Source organism: Trachinotus anak, unplaced genomic scaffold (genome assembly GCF_046630095.1).
Source record: "Trachinotus anak isolate AG129_WGS33_773 ecotype Australia unplaced genomic scaffold, CSIRO_AGI_Tana_v1 ptg000054l, whole genome shotgun sequence".
NCBI lineage: Eukaryota > Metazoa > Chordata > Actinopteri > Carangiformes > Carangidae > Trachinotus > Trachinotus anak.
The window spans coordinates 92,979-118,035 of NW_027273905.1; the positions used below are offsets into that span (position 1 = coordinate 92,979).

Genomic DNA, 25,057 nt, shown 5'->3' on the forward strand with positions numbered 1-25,057 from the left:
CTTCATGAAACCTGTTTGTGTTTGGATTTAACTCTTTAAGTAGATTAATTTAGTGCTGGTTGAACCTGCAGGGATCAGATTAGTTTGGAGCCACTGTTGTTTGTCTGGTGACATTAATGATGTTAATGCCTGCAGATTATTTGTTTAACCAGTAAAACACAAATTTAAAATCACATCACAGAACATTTTGTCTTCACAATAACAAGCATCAATAATCTGTCAGGTTTATTATCTCATATTCAAACTGCAGACACAGACATTAACATTAACATTAACATTAACATTAACTTTAACTTTATCATTAACATTAACATTAACTTTAACTTTATCATTAACATTAACATTAACATTAACTTTATCATTAACATTAACTTTATCATTAACATTATCATTAACTTTATCATTAACATTAACATTAACATTATCATTAACTTTATCATTATCATTAACTTTATCATTAACATTAACATTAACTTTATCATTAACATTAACATTAACATTAACATTATCATTAACTTTATCATTATCATTAACTTTATCATTAACATTATCATTATCATTAACATTATCATTAACTTTATCATTAACATTAACATTATCATTATCATTAACATTATCATTAACTTTATCATTAACATTAACATTAACATTAACATTATCATTAACTTTATCATTAACATTATCATTAACATTATCATTAACTTTATCATTAACATTAACATTATCATTATCATTAACATTATCATTAACTTTATCATTAACATTAACATTAACATTATCATTAACTTTATCATTAACATTAACATTAACATTAACATTATCATTAACTTTAACATTAACATTAACTTTATCATTAACATTAACATTATCATTAACTTTATCATTAACATTAACATCAACATTAACATTAACATTAACATTATCATTATCATTAACATTAACATTAACATTAACATTAACTTTATCATTAACATTAACATTATCATTAACTTTATCATTAACATTAACATTATCATTAACTTTATCATTAACATTATCATTAACATTAACATTAACATTATCATTACCTTTATCATTAACATTAACATTATCATTAACATTAACATTAACATTAACATTATCATTAACTTTATCATTAACATTAACATTAATATTATGGGAGGGTGGGGGTGGTCACGTGACCCGACGAAGATGGCAGCTTAGAAGAGGGGCTCTGGTCAATCGTGCACAAAAATCTTTTTATTCCCCGGATAGTGGCTTGAAATTCAAAATTTCAACTTAGGGTCAATTATGTCGACATCTCACGCGACTAAGGACTGCGACATTTTTACCAGAGCTCGAAAATCCACCGCTCAAAACAAGAAAGTGGCCCCGTCACCCGAGCAAGCCGGTGCTAACAACATGGCCGACATAGCAGAGGCGCTAACAACATGGCCGACATAGCAGGCGCTAACAACATGGCTGACATAGCAGGCGCTAACAACATGGCCGACATAGCAGAGGCGCTAACAACATGGCCGACATAGCAGGCGCTAACAACATGGCTGACATAGCAGGCGCTAACAACATGGCCGACATAGCAGAGGCGCTAACAACATGGCCGACATAGCAGAGGCGCTAACAACATGGCCGACATAGCAGAGGCGCTAAGAGGGCTAAAGCCGCTCCGCTCGGAGTTTGGACTAACACTGGACGGATTAATAACCGCCTCGGAGACGTGACCAGTGCTATAACAGCACTTGAGGCCAAAGTGGCTGAAGTTAAACAGGACGTGTCGGAACACACAAACCGCATCGAGGGAGCGGAGAACCGAGTAATGGCGGCGGAGGAGGAACTTGAAAGTGTGCGGGCGGAACTGGATTCAACTGTAAAACGGCTGAATTATGTGGAGATGAAGACTGATGATTTGGAGAACCGAAGCAGGAGGAAGAACCTGCGTATGTTTGGTCTCAGAGAAGGCGCCGAGGGTACACAACCATTGCTGGATTTTATCTGGGAAATGTTACCGAAGTGGCTGGGGCTCAGTGCGGACCAGGCCCCGGTGTTGGAGCGGGAGCATCGCACCTTGGCGCCGGCAAAGCCGAACAACACAGAGCGGTTCTGATGCGCTTCTGAAATCTGATGGAGAGGCTGTCTGTCGTCTTCCATCACAGAAGAATATCCTGCACGATGGAGCTAAGATCACTGGCACAGGACCTTTCAGCAGAAACGATGCGGAGACGTCGGGAGTTCAACGAGATGGGAAGATTTCGCGGATTTCAGCTAAACCCTTGTAAGATGAGAGTGGTCCATGGCGGGAAGGTGTTCCTCTTCTCTTCACCGCGAAATTCAACCTCAAGGATAAACTGTTCCTCGCCGTCGGACAGGTAACACCAGTAAAAGTCACAGTGAGAGTGAGGTTAGAAATGACCCGGGTCACTTTGGCTTTGTCTTGCTTTTGTTTCTCCCAATGAAGATATAAGTTTATTGCATATTGTTTACAACTAACATCTGTACGGAGGGTGAACCGGGCATGGTCTTAATTAGCCCCCCCTCCCCGTTTTTTGAGTTTAACATTGAGAGAGACATTATTATGACAATTATTTAGTTTACACAAAATGATGTCTGGAATACGGGGCAGGTCGGAGGTAAATTTAATTTCAATTTATTATTATAATTGTTATATAGACAAATCCGTCCCTTTTCGATAAATAAAGGTTATGACTGTTGTAAGTGCGGTGCGCGGCTGGCGACAGGCCCAAAGACCCACGTACACTAACTAACTGCTCCTCATGTAAATGTGGATCAGTGCTCCTCATTTATTTAGCGAAAGATGGGGAATAACGGGAACAACACTCAATGTTCAGGTTTTAAAACACTTCAGTTGGGGAAGTGTGTGAGGTGGGGGGATTCTGGCAGAATGTGTGTTTTTTTGTTTTTTTTTGTTTTGTTTTCACGTCATCAAGACTCCTACTTTCTCGTTTACTGATTAAAACACCACTATGTCTAAAATAAAGATCAGCAGTTGGAATGTTAGGGGCTGAGAGAAATAGCCAAACTAAAGCAAGTATTAAACAGACTCAGACAACTTCAGTCTCAGATAGTCTTCCTGCAGGAGATACATTTAAGGGCAGCAGAAATTGATAGATTGCAAAAAAGATGGCCAGGTCAGGTTTTGTGTGCTCCATACAGTAATTATGCTAGAGGTGTGCTCATACTTATACATAAACCTTTACCGTTCCAAACCACTAATGTTATTTGTGATCAATATGGCAGGTATATTATTATTCAGGGTAACATATCCACGTGTGCACTGAATCTGGTTTGCATCTATGGTCCAAATGATGACAATCCCAATTTTTTTCAGAATCTCTTCCTCACTCTGTCTACCTTGCAAGGTATGTACATTATCGGTGGTGATTTTAATTGCACTTTAGTGCCCACAAAGGATCGCTCTACTTGCCTTGACTCTACTCATATACAAACAAGGAAAATATTGTTGCAGTCCTGTAAAGATTTGAATTTGGTTGAAATATGGAGGGAATTGCACCCAGATAAAGAATATTCTTTATCTGTTGTTCGAGTTCGCATGGCACTCACTCACGAATTGATTATTTTTTGGTCTCATCTGGTTTTCTTTCAAAAATTAAAGAATGCTGGTATGATAGTATTGTCATTAGTGATCATGCAGCTGTATCATTACACCGATATATTGACGCATTTATTCATAACCCGAAGAGATGGAGATTTCCCACTGAGCTACTGCAGAATGCAGAATTTATAAAATGTATTGAAGTACACATTAACAGTTACTTTGAAATCAATCTTGATCAGACTGACGCCTGTGTTAGATGGGAGGCATTCAAAGCGTATATCAGAGGGGAAATTATTAGTTTTACAAAATCCAAAGCCAAACAACAGCGTATAGAAATGGAAACAATTGAAAACCAAATTTGATTGTTAGAACAGGAACTATATAACAATTACAATCAGCAAAAAGCAAAGGACTTACAAATTATGAGAGCCAAATAAAACAAATTGTCTATGGAAAAAGTTGCAAAAAATTTAATTTGGCTAAAGCAGTCTTACTATGATCAAGGAGAAAAATGTGGTAAACTGTTGGCTTGGCGACTTAAGAAACAGCAGTTAGACAGGGCAATCAATAGCATCAAGACAACTGCAGGTGATATAACTTCAGAACCAGTGGAGATCAATAATGCATTTAGGGATTTTTACGAGGCCTTGTATACATCAGAGCGTTTAGATGATTTTGGCAGTCAAAACTGTTTTTTGGATCAATTGAGATTCCAGACTTTGTCAGAAAATGAACAACACAAATTGGATTGTGGTCTAACAACAAAGGAATTAGCAGAGGCCATTCAAAGTATGCAAAGTGGAAAAGCACCAGGGCCGGATGGCTTTCCAATTGAATTTTACAAAAAATTCGGGGAGAAACTTCTGGCCCCATTATTGGACATGTATAAGGAATCTTATACAAAAGGAATACTCCCTCCATCTTTGAGACTTGCGATAATAACTTTAATTTTGAAACCAAATAAACCACCAAATGAATGCTCCTCTTTCAGGCCTATTAGTTTGATGGGGTGTGACATTAAAATACTTTGTAAGGCCTTGGCCAGAAGACTGGAGTTGTATCTTCCCCACCTTGTTGGTGATGATCAAAATGGCTTTGTCAAAAATAGACATGGATTTCATAATATCCGGCGTGTTCTGAACATATTGTATGAAAAAAACAACTCTAGAGATACAGCTGTGCTATCCACGCCAAGCCTTTGACAGGATCGAGTGGGGTTTTCTTTTTAACGTGCTCCCACGGTTTGGAATTGGTGCAAATTTTCTGAGATGGATAAAGCTTTTGTATACAAACCCAACTGCTGAAATATTGACCAATAATAATGTCTCTAAGCCATTTACTCTCCACCGATCAACGAGACAAGGGTTAGGGTTAGCCTTTGCTATTTGTGTTAGCTATTGAGCCCTTGGCTATGGCCATAAGAGCTTGTGAAGGCATCGCGGGTATAAATATTGGAGGATATGAACATCACATAGCTTTATACGCGGATGATAATTCTTTTTTTTAACAAGCTTAAAAGATAGTTTCCCCCAATTAGTGAATTTAATTGAGGCATTTGGAAACATATCAGGGTATGAAATAAATAATTCCAAATCTGCACTAATGTTTTTTAATGAAAATGAAAGATTACAGCCGATTATAGATACACCATTTGCAACCACCACAGAAGGTTTTACATACCTAGGTATTAAAATTAGCCCTGATGTGAAACAAATAGTTTCGATAAATTATGACCCCTGGTGGACGGGGTGAGGGAGATGCTAAACCGATGGACCAGGATGCCAATATCTATGATTGGTCGCATAAACATTATTAAAATGTTGGTCTTACCAAAGTTTCTGTATCTATTTCAATCACTTCCGCTTCCTTTACCTGACACCTTTTTTCATAACATTAATAATATGTTGAATCAATTTATCTGGAATGATAAAAAGGCCAGACTACAACTAAGGCTGTTATACTTACCATATGAGAGAGGGGGGCTTCGGCTCCCCAATCTAAAACTGTATTATGGGGCCGCCCAGCTGAGGACAGCGATGTTTTACTTCTTAGTGGATTCCTTTCCTGCTTGGGTGACTATTGAGGAGACATCAACACTAGGGCTTCCTCTCAAACTTTATTTATATTCATCAAACGTCAGAAAGCTGGTTAAACAAACAAAAAATCCCTTTCTTCGAAATACCATTTCAGTGTGGTACTCTGCACACAAACATGTCGGAGACACACCAGCATTATCACAGTTTACACCTATATGGGGCAATAATTATTTTATACCGGGGAGAGCAGATGGTGGATTTAGGATGTGGTTTAACAAAGGTGTTGAAAAAATGTCAGATTTATATGTAGAAGGCAACTTGATGTCATATAATCAACTATGTGAGAAATATGATATTCCAAGAAAACACTTCTTTAAATACCTCCAGCTGAAACATTTTATTTTATCCATGCATAGACAGTTGCTGTCTGTACCTCCACTATCTAAAATTGAGGAATTGACTCTATCTCATATGGATGGCAGAGGACAATTTTCACTATTCTATGAATTAATGTTAATACATTCAAAAGAATCATTTCACAAGAAGATGGAGGCATGGATAATTGACATAAAGGAGGATATTCAGGAAGCTGACTGGGAAAGGGCTTGTTTTAAGGCTCAGACACAGTCTGTTAACACCAAATTTAAGCTGCTACAATATAAATGGTTGATGCGCACCTATCTTACACCTTGCAGGTTGAATCACATATACCCTAATGTACCGGATATTTGTGTGAAATGTAGAGAAGCAAAAGGCACGTTAATTCATTGTTTATGGGAGTGTCCAAAGATTCACCAATTCCGGAAAAGTGTATTGTATTGTTTGGGTCTCGTAGTTGGAAGTTCCTTTGCAAGCCAAAACATGTTTACTGGGAATACACCCTGAGAACTTTGTTGTGTCTCAACGGCAGTCACTGCTTATTGACTTTGGACTCTTACAAGCCAGAAGGGTGATTGCATTATTGTGGAGAAGTATGGACACCCCCTCTATTGGAATGTGGACAAAGGAATTGATGAACTGTCTAGCTTTGGAGAGAATAACATACATTGTAAAAAAGAAGGAAAAAGACTTTACTCATTTGTGGAGACCTTTTATGGACTTTTTGGAAACTCACAACCTTGGACTGTGATTAATTGTATTATTATTATTATTGTTATTATTACATTTATTTAATTTTCTTTTTCTTTACTTTATTAGACATTGTTTCTTTATCTGTTTGTTCTTGTATTTATTCATTTATTTTCTATCTTATTTCTGCCAGATGGGGGGGGGGGGGGTGTGTTCATGTTTAAACTTATGTGAAAATCCCAATAAAAATATGTCTAAAAAAAAAAACATTAACATTATCATTAACAATAATGTTACATCTTGGCCTAGTTTTCCGTTGACAGGTGTTTCACCTGCCTACATCACTGACAAACTGATCTCAGGTCTGCAGGTTCTGGACTTTTTATGATGAGCCAACGTTGTCAGTCTGTCAGATGATCAGTAAAACTGAGGGGGGGGGGGTTTCAGATGGATGATCTGAGCTGCAGGGATCTGTGAACACAGGTTTAAGTGAAACCTCAGACACGATGATGTCCAGTGGATGCAGCAGCTGGTTCAGGTCAAACACACGTGCAACTTTTTAAGATTTTGTTCCACATTTGATCAAATATGCTTCTTCCTGTGTTTATTAAAAAATGCTGCCTACACCGGCCGTGCAGTGAACGCAGCTCAGCAGCTGCAGCTTCGCTTTAGCAGCGTTGAGAGGCCGAAGCCTGTGCAGATTAAAAGAGAAAGTATCTGTGCTGTGCATCAATCCTAACATTAACTCTGACTAAAGACTGAACTGTTCCTCCAAACCTCAAACCACAGTTCAACAGCCTCATTAGTAGCACTGACTGTGAACTGGTGGACTGCTCCTTTAATAGAGAAATAAACTCTGCTGTGGGACCTGTGCATCACGATGTTTGGATCAGATGATCAGCTCTGTTGTTGTGTTTGACATTTTCTCTTCAGATTAACGATCAGAGGATTGTTAAGAGTCATAAAGGTGATTAATTCTATTGTACAAACACAAAGGTGGGATTAACTGTTGTATGCATCCTTTAATCTGAGTGGTGGTCTGCAGAAAAACAAACAGTGTGAGAGTCACCGCTGGATGAAAACAGTCTGAGGCCTGATGGATTACAATTATCATCTGACCGCAGCAAAGTGGGAATTATCTGTGACCAGGCTGCAGCTGCAGATTAAAGCCTCTGCTGAAAACACACAGTCAGAGATATTAACGTGAATCTGGAGAGGCAGCAGATCACAGGTCAGGAAACAGCTGCAGCACCATGAGGAGTCTCTCTGCCTTCAGATCATCAGATCCAGGTTCAATCAGATCTATCAATCAGATCAATCAATCAATTCAATTCACCAGTTCAATCAATCAATCTGAGGAGCTTTCAATTAAAGGAACAATCCGACATTTGCTTTGCGACATGTGAGTCAGAATCTTCAACAGAAGATCCTCAGACTGACTGAGCTGATGTTTGAGTTTCAGGTGAAGCGTCAGGCTGCTGCTTCGTGTCGTTCACACTGAACAGAGATGAGAGAACATGTTGATGAACACGTCATCACCAGGTGTGTTTCAGGCTGTAACTGCTGTTTGTGTGGCTCAGGTCGAATTTGTCTGTTCAACCAAGAGGTGAGGGAGGTGTGTGTGTGTGTGTGTGTGTGTGTGTAAAGTCAATATGACTGCAGTGTTGGGTGTCCACGTACTTTTGGCAACATAATGTAACTGCGTCTCTAACATATAATGGACAGTTAGAGGTCAGAGGTCAGAGGAGACAGGCTGCCTCAGCTGCGTCTGCTTCAGGTGAGCTTTGGTCTGCAGGTGAGCCTTCAGGAAGGTGAGCAGGCGGAAGTGTTTCCCGCAGTCGTGGCAGCTGAACGGCGTCTCTCCAGTGTGGATGCTGCGGTGCCTCATGAAGCTGGTGGCCAGGTTGAAGGTCTTGGAGCAGAGGGAACACCTGTAGGGTTTCTCTCCGGTGTGGGTGTACCTGTGGTCCCGCAGCAGCTCCTTCAGACGGTAACTCTTCCCGCAGATGTCGCAGTGGAACGGTTTCTCTCCCGTGTGGCTCCTCTGGTGAACTTTGAACTGCGACGGGTTGGGGAACTTCTTGCCACAGACCTCGCAGGTGATGATGGAGTCTCTGGCTGGCAGCTCGTCGGTGGGGAGCTCGTGAGAGTGTTTGCTGATGACGTGGTTCTTCAGGCAGCGGTAGCTCTTCCCACAGATGGAGCAGAGCTGCCTCTCTCCGGTGTGGATCGCCTGGTGGCTGCGCAGGTTGGCGGCCTGGGTGAAGCCCTTCCCGCAGGTGGAGCACCGGTGCGGCCGGACCTCCTGGTGAACCAGCTTGTGGCGCGTCAGGTGGCAGGCGTGGTAGAAGCTCTTCCCGCAGACGTCGCAGATGAAGGTCTTGTCGAAGTGGGTCATCCTGTGAGTTTTCAGCACGCTGACGCAGGAGTAGCCCTTCCCGCAGATGTCGCAGTGGCAGGTCTTCTCTCCCGTGTGCCGTGCCTTTACGTGCAGGTTGCGATGAGCTTTGTGGTTGAATCTTTTCGGGCAGTAGTCGCAGGTGTACGGCAGCAGCCCGTGCTCTTTGATCTCGTGTTCATGGAGCTTCAGGATGCCAGTGAACGACACCCCGCACACCGAACACAGGGGGTGGGACTTCCTCTGGTGGTCGGAGAGTCGCTCTGCGTTTGGAAACAACATCCCACACTGCGAGCACTGCTGGTGACTTTCTGACGCCTCTGCAGTCGGCGTGTTTGTGTCTTTTTTCCTCCGGCTGCAGCGCTGCTTCCTGCTGCGTGCTGTAGAGACTCCGCCCTCTTCCGATGTGGCGGCCCGGGGTGGAGGTGAGGAAGGTCGAGCGTACTCGTGGTCGGGGAAATCAGCCTGAAGTGGAGGAGGGGGGGAGGAGGTGGAGGAGTGTTTGCTGTGCAGAGTTGTCACGTCACCTGTGATCTCAGTGGAGCTGGTTTTATCTTCACCTGTGAACAAAGTACACAGAGGTTACTCAAGGTCACCAGCGGTTAAAGGGCAGCATCACTGGGGATATGAACTCTGAACTGACGACTGACAACTGGTCACTAAAGAGATATTTGTTCGTTTCCTCTGCTGCAGAATGTGGCTCCTTGAGGGAGCAGGTGGTGGTGATGGTCGAGAGGCTCTGATGTTGTCAGAGCTGCTTCTTCTTCACGACAGACTGGAGGCCACAGAGACTCAGACTCACACCTCTGTATCTAAACATCCAGCACAGGTCACAGAGTGCTGCTGTAACTCTGTGTTCACACGTGCACACTGTCCACAGTGAGTGATATTTTCACACTTGTCCTTGTGGGAGTAGCCTTCACTCTGCTCCTGAAGAAAACCCACGCGTGACAGCTCCCTGTTAAACCTTTCACAGTGGTCACACATCACCAGTCTGTCTGTCCTCTAGAAAACTCACCGTTAGCTTCACCGGCGCTCTGCAGCGACACCAGCACACACTTGGAGTCGACGGTGGCGCTCTGCAAAACAGAGAGCAGTGGACAGTGTTGAGGTTTGTTCAGTATCTGCTCTGTGCTGCTCTGACTGCTGCTGTGGATTCACTCACTGACCCCGTACACCAGGATGTAGGTCTGTTCTGTGGGGGGGGGCTCAGCTCCAACATTCTCACCTGCAGCACACACAGAACGGTGGGTTATTGGTGTTAGTATCTGCTTTAAACCAGTGTTGTCAGACACTTTCCTGTACGTCCTTCAAGATGAAACAAGAGCCAGACTCAGTTTTTAACAGTTTTGTCGATAATTTTTCTTTATTCGCAGAAGTCCCAGTGAGCTGAGGACTCATGACCCTGTAATGTTCCCAGGAATCTTCCTCAAAGACGAGTCAGGGCACAACATTTATCAGAAAAGCAAAAGGTTACAACTGGAGGTGATTTTGCTTCCATGTCTCTAACTGAGTCCAGCTGAGGACGGTTACAATAAACACTGGTGTGAAACTCTGCCGATGACAGCTCAGAGCAGTGGATTTGATGACGTGCAATTTCTTTTCTGGCTTTTAAACTCAGCACAGATAGAAAATACCAATAAAATAGTTGGATGGAAACAGACCTACTGTCACACCACAGGCACTTTTCAGTGTGAGAGCAGCTGTGAAGCTTCAGACTCACCTTCAGCTGCCTGTGTCTTCATTAAACCCTCAGGGCTGTCGGCAGACTGAGGGGGATCGCTCAGCTCTCCTGGAGTCTCCTCCTGCCTCATAACAGCCAGCTCAACCATCTCCAGGATTTTCTCCACAGCTTCAACACATAGACTGTTCACCAGAGCACCAAGTTTCTCCTGAGAGAATCAATGTGATCAAACATTCAGAAAATACAGCAGGACATCGTCCAGCAACAGACACAAAGCAACAAGTCAAACATCCATCCACATACTTTTACATATTTGGTATTTTGAAACTTAACCAATGTCAATCAATGTATTCATTAGTCTAATAATCATATCAGTTAATTTAATCAAAGCAACTTCATATGTTTTATACAAAAATCTGTAAAGTAAGATAAATACAGTCAGATAAAAACAGTGCAGTAAAAAGTATCTACTTCTGAAAGAGTATGAAATAACAAAAAAAGTACAATTTCATATTTTACAGTGTGTATAAGTTAGCTAACAAGCTAAAGATGTTAGAAGGTTTTAAAGGTAGTTCGCCATGTGGTTACCTGAGAACTGAGTGAGCAATCACTAAAAATGCTTAAATTAGAAGATTTGTAAATGGAGTTTGGTGTGGCACTACATGGGAACTTGGAGTGTGTGGTCACTGAGATTTAAATTCGAAGATTTTATAAATAGAGTTTGGCGTATGACCACATTGTTTTTCACACTGCACTTAGCCCGGGCAAAGGCGGCTGTTGGCCTTAGGCACTTTCAGTGTAGGATCTGTCTGTAGTGGAGTCACTGTCATTGTTTAAATTAAACATTTTTTAAATTGAGTTCGTTGTGTGACTACATATGAACTTTTAGAGTGCAATCATCGAAACGGCTGAAATTAGATGATTTTAAAACAGACTTTTGTGTGTGACTACATGAGAGTTGGGTCTACAGTCAAGCTGTTGTTTACCATTATAATATTTAAACCCAAACTGTCGCTGAAACGCCTCCTGTCTAACACCGGGACCGAAAGAGTTAAACTTGCGTTAGCTGTTGGCTACAGTTAGCCGCGCTAGCTTACCTCAGTTTCAGGATTTTGTTTATTTAAAGAGACTTTCTCCGCCGCGGTAAAAATCTCCGCCACCACCGCCTTGGCCAGATTATTCACGATTAAGGCCACTTCATTTTTAAAAGTGATTAAATCGACCATATTGAAGATTTCTTTCACTAAGATGCAGGTTATCTTAGCAAACAAACGGCTAAAGGCGCTAATGCGGGTAACGGAAGTGACGTAATTGTCTCATCCAACGGTTAATGCCTTCCAAGGTAAAAGTCCTACTGCTGCACTGACAAGCTTCAGATTCAACGTAAAGCCTGTGAAACAGTTGTCTTTTTCTTCTTGTTTCATTTTACATTCGTTTTATTATTTCATCATATTTGACTTTATTTGCACAGTTCTTGTGCTAATAGATTGGAGAAAAATGTAAATTGATTAGTAAAACTTACTTTTTTATTTTAAATGGTAAATTTACAACTGACTTGATTTGTTTTTATTAAAAAATAATTTTGATTAGTAGTTTTTAAATAGTTGTTAAACTTCAGATATAAGCCGGTTTGCATTTGCAGATGTCTTACTATCATGGCAGGATAAGGCAAAAATGAGTTCTGGGGCCCCCACTGACCCCCATCCCAAAAAACCAACTAGTGCCCTAGAGCTGTCCCAAACATAAAAATAATAATAGCAAAACTGAATTTTGTATTTAAACATTTTTAAAATAAATATATATTTTATTTACTTTAATTGTATGTTAACTTTCACATTTTAATTTGTTACAATTTAATTTAATTAATTATATTTTGATGTTTGCAGCCACAGAATCACAAATGTGCATTACGTTTTCTAACTCTGGTCTGAAAAGGGTTAGGGTTGGGTTAGGGTTAAAAAAAAGCCAGAATCTGGATTTACTGACATGACATATCCACTATCTATGTATGTTGTGACATTTACAATAACGTTTAATTAGCCTAAATAAAACGACTCTGCAGTGTTTTGTTGTGTTGTTGTTATAACAGCACAAATAATGTCCCAGTGTTTCCAAAAATACTTTGTTTTTTATTCCTCACCCCGCACCTTCCACTGTACATACATATAATGATAATAAACAAACTTTTTTAAATATTACATTTAAATTACATTCCTTCACAGAGCTTCAGGCTGATCAGTGCTTGACAGACAGTCAAACTATAAAACACCAACAGGAATAAAACATTGAATATTCTCTGATTTTCCAAAAACACAGATATAAAACAAACTCTCAGTACAATACAATGATGAACACACAGACGGAGACATCTTCATTTACATCCTCCTCCAACAGTTCACGTCTTCTAGAAAAGACTCGACTCTCAGTCCGATTCCTGGCATGATGTTAGCATCTCTGGGAGCACAGACAGATTGCTAACGGAGCCGAACATGTTTACCATTTTAGCTCACTTTTAGCACAATCAGTAGCCTTTGCTTTATTGTTGAAAATCTGTGGATAAGTCAATCAAAAAGTAACGTTTTTTTCCAAACTCCACTGGTTGTGTTGTTAGCTTGCTAATACACTGCTATATATTTCTTATTGCATTACAAGCTAACATATTAGCATATTGGTCAACAGTACCATCACTTTAATGTCACATCACCAGTAAACATGTTAGCATGATAAAAATATTGCCCATGTTTAGCATAGGTTAGCATATAAATGTTTGCTAAAATACTAGCACTGAAATTTTACTTATTCAGTTACCAATTTCTAAATCTTTGTTAGCAAGATAAAATATTATTTATTATTTTTAGCATGCTAACATTTATCAGCATGCTAACATAGTATCAGGCTAGTTTTACATTTTAAGTAAACACTAAGTGTTTAACTAAGCAACATGCTGAAACTATATTAAAATTAACCCTATTTCAAAAGGAGATGGAGGAGCTTCACTTGTGTTTGGTGGCACTTCTGGAGCGACTCTCTTCTAGCTAAGGTTTGTGAAAAAAGTCTCTAGATTTGTCACTGAGTGCTTTGAAGATAAATAAATAAATGAATAAATGAATAAATAAATGAATAAATAAATAAATAAATAAATAAATAAATAAATAAATAAATAGCTAATTGGTCTGAAAAGTCGTAAATTTAGCAACAAAGTGACCAAGTTGGCAACACAGGCTATTGAGGTACTGAAAGTAAAAGCTTTGCATCATAACAAATGATGTAACAGCTGTTCATTGATTGGCTGTGCTCTCTGACAGAGGAGTCAATCAGATCCCTGTGCTCCCAGAACAGAAACGTCAGATCCACCTTCAGCTGTGTTCGTCCGAGTGGCCGCCGCTCTGCCGCCGAGGTGAGGAGGCGCACCTCCCTCCCTCCTCCTGCTGCTGCTGTTTGGAGGAGCTGGACAGGTCAATGGCCACCTCCTCCTCCATGTCCTCCTCCTCCTCAAGCAGCTCCTCCTCCTCCGCTGCCACATGCTCCACCTCCCGGGCCTCGGCGCTGGTCCGTCGCTCCGAGGAGTCACAGAAGGAGTCGGAACGAGTCGAGTCAGACTCCGGAGGGCTGGAACATTTTTTGGCCATTTCTAAAGACTTTTTGTGCATTCCTGCGAGGACAGAGACAGAGACAGAGATTCAGTCCAGTCTGCACGATTCACATCTTATTATTATTACACTGATTAAAATCATAAAAAAAACTTACACAACAAACAACACAACATCAGAGCTGCACACAGTTCCGTTTTTATGAAACTATATGACTTCATCAAAAGGTGCAAAAACTGGGGGCAACACAGGAGACATCTGGGCCCAGGGCCTCTTGGTTACGGCTCTGATTCAAACATCATGATATGTTTATTTTCTACGCTAATATGCATCTGTCTCCACTTCAACAGTATGTTTACAGGCTGCAGTTTGTGTATAGCAGATGAACACTCAGGCCATAGGAGTCTGATCTCATATGACTTTTATTCATTTAATTAATTTCTGCATAAATAAAACAAACAGCATCTTTTTAAACTGTGAGGAACGGCTGCGTCAGCAGAGATTTTTCTTATTTTCATCATATAAAATAAGGCTGAGACTTTTCTTTAACTGAATTTACAGATATTTACACAAAAATGTCTTATTACATTTAAGTCTATCGAATCCTGAAAGAATTTAACATCTAAAAGTAACAAGACCAATAACTGTGGTGTAAGTTTGGTTATTTGAATAAAATTGATTGACAGTTATATATAATATATCAGTTTATTTACACTCCTGTGCTTCCAGGGGTTTGACATATTTGTTGCCTCCTGCTGAAACCTCAGATCTTTATCCTCTGAATATTGTTGATGTGATTTTAACTGCTGAGTGGAGGCTACCTGAGTTAGTCCTACTAACATGTACATAACATATTCATTATTTTAACGTAACAACTTGAGGATCGTGACATTGGCCAGAATAACTGTACTTTAATGTAGCAGCTAAAAACTAACAGCAGGCATTGTGTTAATATCTGTTTCCAGTGTGTGTGTTTTCCCTGTGTATTGATGCATGGTGTGGTGAGTGTGCGTGGCACTGACGTGCATGCGGCTCACCGAGCAGCCAGGGGGCGCAGGAGCCCATCATGCCGTTCTTGGCGGAGTTGAGGATGGACTCGGGCAGTGGGATGGAGTGTCGCACCATGGCCCCGTACAGACCGTACTCCGCCATGACGCTGCTCCGACCCCAGCACTTCTCACGCTTACGCCACTTTGCCCGTCGATTCTGAAACCACACCTGGAAAAATTACAAGAAAAAAATTCAAAACCACACCTGCAAAAAATTACAAGAAAAAAAAATCTAAACCACGCCTGTGTTATTTTAAACCACTTACAGCTGTTTGAAGTCACATCTAACCCAGTGTTTCTTTATGGCATCAGTAAGATTTAACATGATGTTTAGAGTTAATTGTGAAGTGATTCAAGATTTTTTTTAATCAATATTTTTCTGTCCTGTCCAATAATCATCTTGAAACCCCTCAGATTTCTCTTGTGACCCACTGGAGGGTCCCAGACCCACATGCTGGAAACCCCTTACTACAAGACATATTTGGTAAAACCTTCAGTAGAATGTAAGTGTTATTTTCAGGACACAGAAGTGACTGAAAATCTATCTTATAATTCATTTTCTTTGCCTGGTTTTCATGGTGCACTTTATGTGTAATTTGTCTTTTTTGACTGACACAAAAAAAACATTGTGAATGTTAAAGTTTTTATTTCCCTGTGAACTCTGAGCTTCATCATAAAGACTTTATAAATCCTGCAGTTGGTTAAATCTGCAGACAATGATCTGTCAGCTGATTATCAGTGACTGACCAGCTGTCTCACCTGTATTCTGTCCTCGGGCAGCTCTGTCTTCATGGCGAGCATCTCTCGGGCGTAGACGTCGGGGTAATGAGCCTCGTGAAAAGCTTTCTCCAGCTCCTCCAGCTGGTGGGAGGTGAACACCGTCCTGCAGCCCAGAAAACAACGTCACACACTGACAGACACACAAACACCTGCACTCACCCGAACATCAGTCACATGTCAGAATAAAGGTTTTCACCAGGTTTACAGCAGAAATCTGAGTTTAGTTCCAAACAGCAGAGTCTGTGTTAAAGGGTTAAAATCCACAGATCAATTTATTCCAGGAACCTTCAGGAAACAATTATCTCTTAAATAATATGATATTTTTATGATCTTTATATCACACCTTTTTTTATTTTTTTATTTCCTGTTGTCTTTGAAACAACTGAATCTGAAAACCACTGACACACAATCAAACACACACAAATTGTGCAAAGATAAATAATAATGATCTATATTTGTTTAACTTCTTATCTTTTGAAAAACTGATTGATCACAATAAATAAAAATATAATCATTGCACTGTTTTAAGTATCATATTAGGTGCTTATTCAAATGATGATTTTTATTAGTTTAAAACCTCAACCTGAATTTCGTTAATTTTGGTAAATAGCACTTTATTGATTGGTTAAAAAACGTCATTTCATTGGAAACGTTTCAGCCTCAGTGACTGTGTTTGAACCCTGATGGATCCGTTTCTGCAGCAGCTGCGACAGATGTTTCACAGACTGATGAGGCTGATATTAAATCAAAGAAATAAGTAAAAACTCACCTGTGTCTCCTTTTCTTTCTCTTCTGAGAGTTTCCTGAACTTTTGGAGTCGTTTCTGTCAGAGAGACACTCCTCATCTTCAGGAGGAAGAGCAGAAAACACATCATCAGCTGTTTCTCTGACACGACCCGTTTTAGAGACTGGTTCTAGTTTTACTTTGAAATCATCAAATATTCTTCATTTAACTAAAAAATAAGAAAAGTGAAAAAGTTCGTTTATTTATTCACAGACGCTTTTTTTATTTTATGGAGTCAAATGAAATAAATATAAATACATCTAAATAATCATAATGAAGCGAAAATTAGAATTAACCAGACAATTCAGAGTAAAAACAAGAAGAAACTAAATATATGTTAAAAAAAAAACATAATGTTTTGAAAGAGGAGGGAAAACTTTAAAGACCCGATCAAAGCCGAACACTGTCGAAGGGAAACACTTTTAAATTTAAGAAGTTAAGGCCCGAGCCTCATTTTAAACGAAGCAAAATGTCGTTTTTAAACGAAAATTAAGAGAAAAAGACAAAAATAAGAAAATTAATTCAAAATCCAGTTCAAAGGTTCAGAGCGAACAAGCCGACAAATCAATCAACCTTTTAAAACTGAGGAAAACACGAGTCAAACCGAACTAAACCGAGGACAGCATCCCCGGGCCGAGCCGAGCCGAGCCGGGCCGAGCCGGGCCGAGCCGGACCGAGCCGGGCCGACCAGAGCCGGGCGAGCCGGGCCGTACCGGAGTAGGCGTCCCTCTGGGCCTCCAGGTTCTGCAGGTAGTGGCTGTCGGCCCGGGCCTGCAGCAGCGGCAGGTGTCCGGGCAGGAAGCAGGGCGCTCCCGCAGGTTGTTGGGCCGCCAGGCTGCACAGGAAGCCGAGGCCGAGCGGCAGCGACCCTCCCGGGAAAGAGAACCCGCCGAGGCCGCCACCGGCTCCCGTCGGCTCCGTCCCGGGCCCGGAGCACGCCGCAGACATGCCCGAACCCGGACCAGCTCCGGGCTGCTGTCGCGCCTGTAGGTCCGACTCCAGGCCCAGCAGGTCGGTGATGGCGAAGCCTTTAGGCCGGAACCCGGAGCCGTGCAGCCGGGACTTATCGATCCCAAACCCCGGAGACAACAGCTTCACTTTGGGCTTCTCCTCGCTGATCTGCTCCCGGCCCGTCATGCTGCTCATCAGGCGGGAAACTGGTCCTTCAGCACCGGGGATGAGGGGAGGATGGTGAGACCGGGACGGGCCGGTGCCGGGTCCATTTATCCCGCTGCAGTCTCCGGGGGTCACCGCTGCATCCAATCAGAAGTGAGGGAAGTGGGAGGGGGCGTTTCCCTCGGTTCTCCTCAATCCCGGAGGATTAATTGCCACCAATTTCCCTTCAATCCGATCAGGATTTTCTCTGCGGCCGGGGGGGGGGGGGGGGGGGGGGGGGTTATCTTTGATCAGAGTCGGCACCGCAATGATCAATTAACAATAATCAACAATTCAAGCATTTTGTCCCAGTGCTTTAAAGTGTGTTTCATCTTTAAACCAGCTGATAAATACAAACAAGCTTAAATAACATTAAAAAAAGAAGACGGGAACATTTCACATCAATAAAAATCTATAAAATAAAATGAAAACGTTGCAGTTTCTTGTCAGAAAATCAAACTGATGCAGTGGAAATAAATAAACGTGAATATCTGGACGAGTGAAACATTAATGACGTGAATAATATTTGCTCTGATCGTTCATCAGATATTTGTCTGTTCTTTCGTGGAATTAGTTCATTAATATTAATTCAGTGGTGAGTTTACGGAGCCACAGAATTTACGAAATCACCAAAAACGAAAAAATTAAAAAATAAAAAATAAAACCGATGTGAAACTGTCTTTAAAGATGAAGATTTAATGAGTTAAAGAAGAGAAAAACAACACTGTTGGTCTGAAAACTGTAAATGCACAGATGTGCAGCTGTGGAAACTGCGGTGACTGATCGGATTGATTAGTATTGGGAATAAATAAAGGACTTAATGTTGTAAATAATAAAAACAATTAGGCAAAGACTCATCAGTGTTTGAGGCACTTGCATCTTCATTTGTGTTCACTCCACAGATCAATGATGTCTGTCAGCATCTCTGTTATTTTCATTTTAATTCAATTTAATTTTTCTTTCTCTGCTCTTCGCAGCAGATTTTCATCATTTGATTTGAATTCACAAACAAACTGTTGACGAAGCAGCAGTTTTTCTTTCTGCTGTTTATCGTCACATAATAAAGAGTCACAATAAAACATGAATGTGTCTGAACTGAATCTTTAATCTGCTGATTTGAGTCTCAGTGAAACTGTGACGTAAAAACAGAAACACAGAGAAGCAGATTAAAGCTAAGAACAGCCTGAAATTTGCTTTAATTATCTCTGATAAGCAGATTCCTCTAATTGCTTTTTAAAACCAGTTGACCATTTTTACCTTCTTACACACACACACACACACACACACACACACACACACACACACACACACACACACTGCCAGCCTGCAGTCAATCTCCAGGGATTAAACACTAACTTGGCCCTAATTTCCAAACTGACTTTCATCATGAGGAGCTGATTTTCACTCATGATGAAGCAACTGTTTGTGTCAGTGTGATATCATTTCATCAGTGTGTGTGTGTGTGTGTGAGACACACTCTCATCCAGTTACACCAAACTCAGACTGTGCCTCAGTTCCCACAATCACAGATATGTCCAGACGAGTGTTTTCAGAGAAGAAGAAGCAGAAGAAGAAGAAGAAGAAGCAGAAGAAGAAGAAGCAGAAGAAGAAGAAGAAGCAGAAGAAGAAGAAGCAGAAGAAGAAGAAGAAGAAGCAGAAGAAGAAGAAGCAGAAGAAAAAGAAGCAGAAGAAGAAGAAGAAGAAGCAGAAGAAGAAGAAGCAGAAGAAGAAGAAGAAGCAGAAGAAGAAGCAGAAGAAGAAGAAGAAGCAGAAGAAGAAGAAGAAGCAGAAGAAGAAGAAGAAGAAGCAGAAGAAGCAGAAGAAGAAGAAGCAGAAGCAGAAGAAGCAGAAGAAGAAGAAGCAGAAGAAGCAGAAGAAGAAGCAGAAGAAGAAGCAGAAGAAGAAGAAGAAGAAGAAGAAGAAGAAGCAGAAGCAGAAGAAGAAGAAGCAGAAGCAGAAGAAGAAGAAGCAGAAGAAGAAGCAGAAGCAGAAGAAGAAGAAGCAGAAGAAGAAGCAGAAGAAGCAGAAGAAGAAGAAGAAGAAGAAGAAGAAGAAGAAGAAGCAGAAGCAGAAGAAGAAGAAGCAGAAGAAGAAGCAGAAGAAGAAGCAGAAGAAGAAGAAGAAGAAGAAGAAGAAGCAGAAGAAGAAGAAGAAGCAGAAGAAGAAGCAGAAGAAGAAGAAGAAGCAGAAGAAGAAGCAGAAGAAGAAGAAGAAGAAGCAGAAGAAGAAGCAGAAGAAGAAGCAGAAGAAGAAGAAGAAGAAGAAGAAGAAGAAGAAGCAGAAGAAGAAGAAGCAGAAGAAGAAGCAGAAGAAGAAGCAGAAGAAGAAGAAGAAGAAGAAGAAGAAGAAGAAGAGGGGCCACAGAGGTTGAATGACATTACACATCATGTCCAGACTGTTGACTGACAGTTTGTAGTTTATCTTGTGAAGCATCTTCATCATCGTCGTCATTAATGACACTGGAGGAAGTGACATCAGTGTTTTTACAGTTTTGTTTCTTCTTTTCAAAATGATCCATCAGCTGTTCATGTCCTATTTAAGCTTTAACACATATTTTTCTTATATTTCCATGTTTTCATCTTCACCTGTTTCACTGAGGTAAAGGTCAAGGTTCATTCAGTGACAATTAAGTTAAAAGTGAGTTGAAGCTTTTTTTCTTTTTTAATCTTCACATGGAGGTAAAACAGGTTTTCTCAGGTGATTTATATTCTGACTGAATAAAATAAAGAATTAAAGAAAGTAGAGAGATTAAACGTCTTTAGCCTTCTTCTGTATGTATTCACTTTTACATATATCAGTCATTTTCTATTTAATGTTACAGTGACGATCTTACGAAGATGTACAAACATAAACAGATATTACTCTCACTGTGGTCACAGTGTTAATGATCATTAACACTATTAGGAGCCATTTGTAAGCTAAGCTTCTCCAGGACAGGCTGGAGTCCAGAGTGACAGACAGCCCGAGGCTAGCTGTTAGCATGCTAACTTCTCAGAAGAACACAAGTGATAGAAACAGAAGCAAAACAAGGGTTAACACTGGAGTTAGTCTCCACCTCCGGAGACAGATGTTGGTGAGTGAAGGATGAAGTTTGATGCTGAACTCACAACATTTCTTCTACACTGGTCAGTAAACAGCTGCTAATGCTAACGTTAGCTATGAAGCAATATAGCTCCTTTAATCTAATGTCTCATGATGGCAAAAAGAAACACACAGAGGACAGAGGTGAGGACACAATGTCTCCACTTTATAAATCAGTCTTCACTCAAAATACAAGACAGACACACAAAATAAAATACACACCCTCACCTGAACAGGTGCTCCAAACAAACAACACACGGTGTTACTGCGAGTGTGTGTGTGTATACTTGTACTTGCTACATAGTAAGGACCAAAAAAAGTATTTAACTAACAGAGTGAGGACATTTTGGGAAAGTGAGGACATTTTGGCCGGTCCTCACTTTTTGAGACACCTTCAAATCACATGTTGAGGGTTAAGACTTGGTTTTAGAGTTATGGTTAGAATTAGGTTTAGGTTAAGGTTAGAGTCAGGGTCAGGGTTAGGCTCTCAGGTGTGATGGTTAAGGTTAGGGTAAGGGGCTAGGGAATGCATTATGTCAATGAGTGTCCTCACAAAGATAGAAGTACAAGTATGTGTGTGTGTGTGTGTGTGTGTGTGTGTGTGTGTGTGTGTGTGTGTGTGAACATCTGCAGTTAATGAGGAGGCTGAGGAGGAAAACCTTCACAGAGAGCTGAAACATCTGGAGTCGACCCTCTGTCTGTCCACATCTGTCCAGGAAAATCCAGTAAACCCACGAGACTGACGTCAGCGTCTCATCTCACTGAGACTGTCACTGTGAGTTTGACTTCACTCTGGTCTCCTCTGTTTCTCACAGAGTCATGATTGTTGGTGACTTCCTGTTTCTCCGGCGCCACCAACAGGACAAAACAATGACTCTGAGCTCATGAAATATTCAGTAACCGTCCACAGATGAAGGAGGATTGTTGCCTCGTATCCACGTCCTGTTTGTGTGGGGATGTGAACTTTGTGTGAAGAAGATAAAAACTTGTGTGCACGACATCTTGTTCTCATCTTGTTTGTGTGTGAAATGAGATCAGATCTTGTTCCTACAGCAAGAAAATAATTAGTGAAAACTATGAATGAAGAAACAATTTAGTCTGAAAAATGTCATCAACTTGTTCTGGTGCAAATAAATTATTATTACAAGATATTTTAGAATTTGCTCTTGTGAGCAACAATATTGGAGGAATATCTTCCTCACACAAGATCGATGAGAATTTATCATCCTGATATTTTCTAAACAAGATATTCCATCCATGTCGTCCTCACACAAGAGCCGTCGCTTGTGTCAGAGGTCAGAGGTCGTCTGTCAGCAGGTTGTTGTGACCCATAGTTAGGTTTTGTTGCTAGGTACACCGCTCTCAGTACAGTCGTGTGGGTCGTATCAGAGGGTTGAAAAAACGAAGATAACGTGTTGAGACAAACGCTGGATCTGAAGATCGAAAGTGAACAGGAAGTTTAAGAACGTGTTGATCTCTCTTCACTTTCAGCTCAGTCTGTAGATTCACACACACACACACACACACACTGTTCTGCAGCTTTGTCTACAGTCGTAATAAACGATGACGCAGCCTCAGTTTCTGCAGATTATGAAGGTTTTCATAAAATCAGAACATCAGTTTGACTCGTGTAAGCTGAAAAGAAGGTGCTGGATTAAACTGTGTGTGTGTGTGTGTGTGTGTGTGTGTGTGTGTGTTCACCACAGAAACTTATGTTCAATTTTAAAACAATGTGGATTACCATTATATGAAGGAGGAGATTGATTGATTATGAGGGTTTGAATAATCTTCAGATTAAGGTCTTTCATTCTTTCGGCTGCTCTGAGCTTTTGATCCTCACTCAGAGTTTATCTTCATCCTTCACATCTTCATTATTTCTGCCTGTTGTAATTAATTTGCCTGCTGTCTGTGAGTGTCGCGTGTTGAAGGATGTTAATCGTCACCAATCAGAGATCAGGTCTGAAGCTCAGCTACCGACTCTCATCATCATCATCATGTGGAGTTCAGTAAATGTGCAGCAGAGATGTGTCAGGTGATGTCAGAGTCCAGAGCTGTGAACGGCCTCAGGTCAACAGGGTCATTCTGCCTGGAGTCACCTGCTGAGGGGCCCAACATTTGACTTTGGGCCCCTAAATTGATTATTTGATTTCTGAGAGCTGATGAAAATTTAAAGTCTTTGTTTCTGAACGATAAACGATGAAGACAGTGAATGCAGCATCTGAAGAGTGACTGTGGTGGGACTAGACTGTCAAAGGCTCCGTCTTCTCCTCGTTCCTGCCCAACCAGACTTTCAAAGTAAAAGTCCTCCATAGACCAGAGCGTCTCATTTCAGGTCATGATGGCTACAAAGGGCCACACCTCCGTAGACTGTGTCCTCTGAAGACTGTGTCCTCTGGAGGCTGTGGCCCCTTGAGGCTGTGGCCCCTGGACTGGGTCTTCGGTCTAAATTTACTCTGTTAATTTAAATGTTTGTGGTTTCTTCATGAACCTGACGACTGTCGGCTCAGTAACAGTCAGAATATTCAGAATGTTCTTCAACCTTCACTGCAGTTGATACTAACAACACATCTGTAATAAATGAATAAAGTCAGATAAATGAATGAAGTGCTGATCGAGTCTGGATCAGAAACATGTGGATCAGTCGGATCATTATCAGAGCTGAATCAAACAGCTTCTCCTGGACTCATTCACTCATTAAACCTCTCTGACCTGCTGCTTTTCCCGCCCTCTGAAAACCTCCATGCTTCATTGATTATTTTGGCGTGGATATGTTGGCCTCACACATTCATTGGCTTCTCTGTGAAAAGAGGGGGCGTGTCTCCCCCGAGACCGGGTTTAACCCGTAAAGACTCACCAGGGAATAAGAGACGTTTGAGATAAAGACATGAAGGAGCAGCAGGCGGTGCCTTCACTGACATGTCGCTACGGTCGGTCTGACTGTTGGAGCAGAAACAGTCTGTCACTCACTGAGGCTGTTTAAACTCTCACTTCACAACATGAAGCGACTTCATCACCAGTGAGTGTGAAGAGTCTTCATCATCACTCATCCTCACGTTCAGAGGCCGAGGAGCCGAGCTCACTTCACGTCCTTCAGGTTTATTTTCTCATCTTTGTGAGTAAATGTAGAATCAAGACAGCAGCAGTTTAGATTAGACTCTATAAGCTTCACTGTGCAGCTCTTTATGTGAAGGTGGAGGTGAGTCTGTCTCTGTGGAACAGGAACAGGAAGGGACGAGGCAGAGAAGAAGAAGAAGAAGAAGGAGACAGAAACGTGTTAAACGTTGTTAACCTGCTCTGATCAGTACACTCTATAAATCCACCTGCACCTGGTGAACAGGTAGAACGCCACCAGCAGATGATTGAATCCATCACTGACTCTGTTTTCCAAACTAACAAATGAACTTCTTCACTTTCACTTTATTCTGTAAAAATCTTTTTCTTATTTTACACAAATAATAAGATTAAGACGTTGAAATTTATCTTTTTAAAAAGTAATAAAATAGTTTGTTTGACTTTGATTTCCAATATATTTGTTCCAATATCCTGTTTATCTTAGTTATTATTATTTATTTTGTACTTCTGTACTTACAATTTCCTTCACTTGGTAACTCAGCTTTATACATTCAATTTACTATTTTAATGTAGTTATTACTGTCATAAATAATAAGACAGACCTTCAGACACAGCTGAAATGTGCAAAGAAATCTAGTAAGTGGACCTTGAATGTAGATTATTTTGTCAAAAACAACAACAAAAACAAAAACATAGAGAAATGTAATATATGACATATGTCACCTCATCATGAGATATTTTATTATCCCACATATTCATCCTCTGGACATATGAAGTTTATAACAC

General features: G+C 40.7%; 2 protein-coding genes and 1 long non-coding RNA gene across 4 annotated transcripts; 1 reads left to right on the plus strand and 2 right to left on the minus strand.

Moving 5' to 3' along the window:
* The first annotated feature begins 1,042 nt into the window (after positions 1-1,042).
* On the plus strand, positions 1,043-11,882 carry LOC139615482 (uncharacterized). Its single transcript, XR_011687381.1, has 3 exons — positions 1,043-1,390; positions 1,557-2,366; positions 10,833-11,882. It is a non-coding gene; the product is annotated as an uncharacterized lncRNA (long non-coding RNA).
* LOC139615477 (zinc finger protein 627-like) lies at positions 7,681-12,720 on the minus strand. The gene is made up of 5 exons (XM_071473508.1): positions 11,858-12,720; positions 10,800-10,968; positions 10,246-10,304; positions 10,095-10,155; positions 7,681-9,636 (listed from the first exon to the last, which is right to left on the minus strand). The coding sequence occupies exons 1-5, from the start codon at positions 11,984-11,986 to the stop codon at positions 8,411-8,413; spliced, it is 1,644 nt and encodes a 547-aa protein (XP_071329609.1). The 5' UTR covers positions 11,987-12,720; the 3' UTR covers positions 7,681-8,410.
* Positions 12,721-12,868: 148 nt separating this feature from the next.
* Positions 12,869-18,263, minus strand: vsx1 (visual system homeobox 1 homolog, chx10-like). 2 transcript variants are annotated; one of them, XM_071473511.1, is made up of 5 exons: positions 17,677-18,263; positions 16,949-17,024; positions 16,159-16,282; positions 15,388-15,568; positions 12,869-14,412 (listed from the first exon to the last, which is right to left on the minus strand). In XM_071473511.1, the coding sequence occupies exons 1-5, from the start codon at positions 18,107-18,109 to the stop codon at positions 14,117-14,119; spliced, it is 1,110 nt and encodes a 369-aa protein (XP_071329612.1). In that variant the 5' UTR covers positions 18,110-18,263; the 3' UTR covers positions 12,869-14,116. The 2 variants fall into 2 exon arrangements, with proteins under 2 accessions (XP_071329612.1, XP_071329611.1); XM_071473510.1 differs by having other exon boundaries at positions 15,373-15,568; positions 17,677-18,262.
* Positions 18,264-25,057: the final 6,794 nt, after the last annotated feature.

Coding starts and splice junctions, on each gene's coding strand:
- LOC139615477 (XM_071473508.1), bottom strand. CDS start 11,986: ATGGTCGATTTAATCACTTTTAAAAATGAAGTGGCCTTAATCGTGAAT. Junction 10,969..11,857: donor AACAAAATCCTGAAACTGAG/GTAAGCTAGCGC, acceptor TGATTCTCTCAG/GAGAAACTTGGTGCTCTGGT. Junction 10,305..10,799: donor GAAGACACAGGCAGCTGAAG/GTGAGTCTGAAG, acceptor TGTGTGCTGCAG/GTGAGAATGTTGGAGCTGAG.
- vsx1 (XM_071473510.1), bottom strand. CDS start 18,109: ATGAGCAGCATGACGGGCCGGGAGCAGATCAGCGAGGAGAAGCCCAAA. Junction 16,283..16,948: donor AGAAAGAAAAGGAGACACAG/GTGAGTTTTTAC, acceptor TCTGGGCTGCAG/GACGGTGTTCACCTCCCACC. Junction 15,569..16,158: donor TGCCCGAGGACAGAATACAG/GTGAGACAGCTG, acceptor TAATTTTTCCAG/GTGTGGTTTCAGAATCGACG.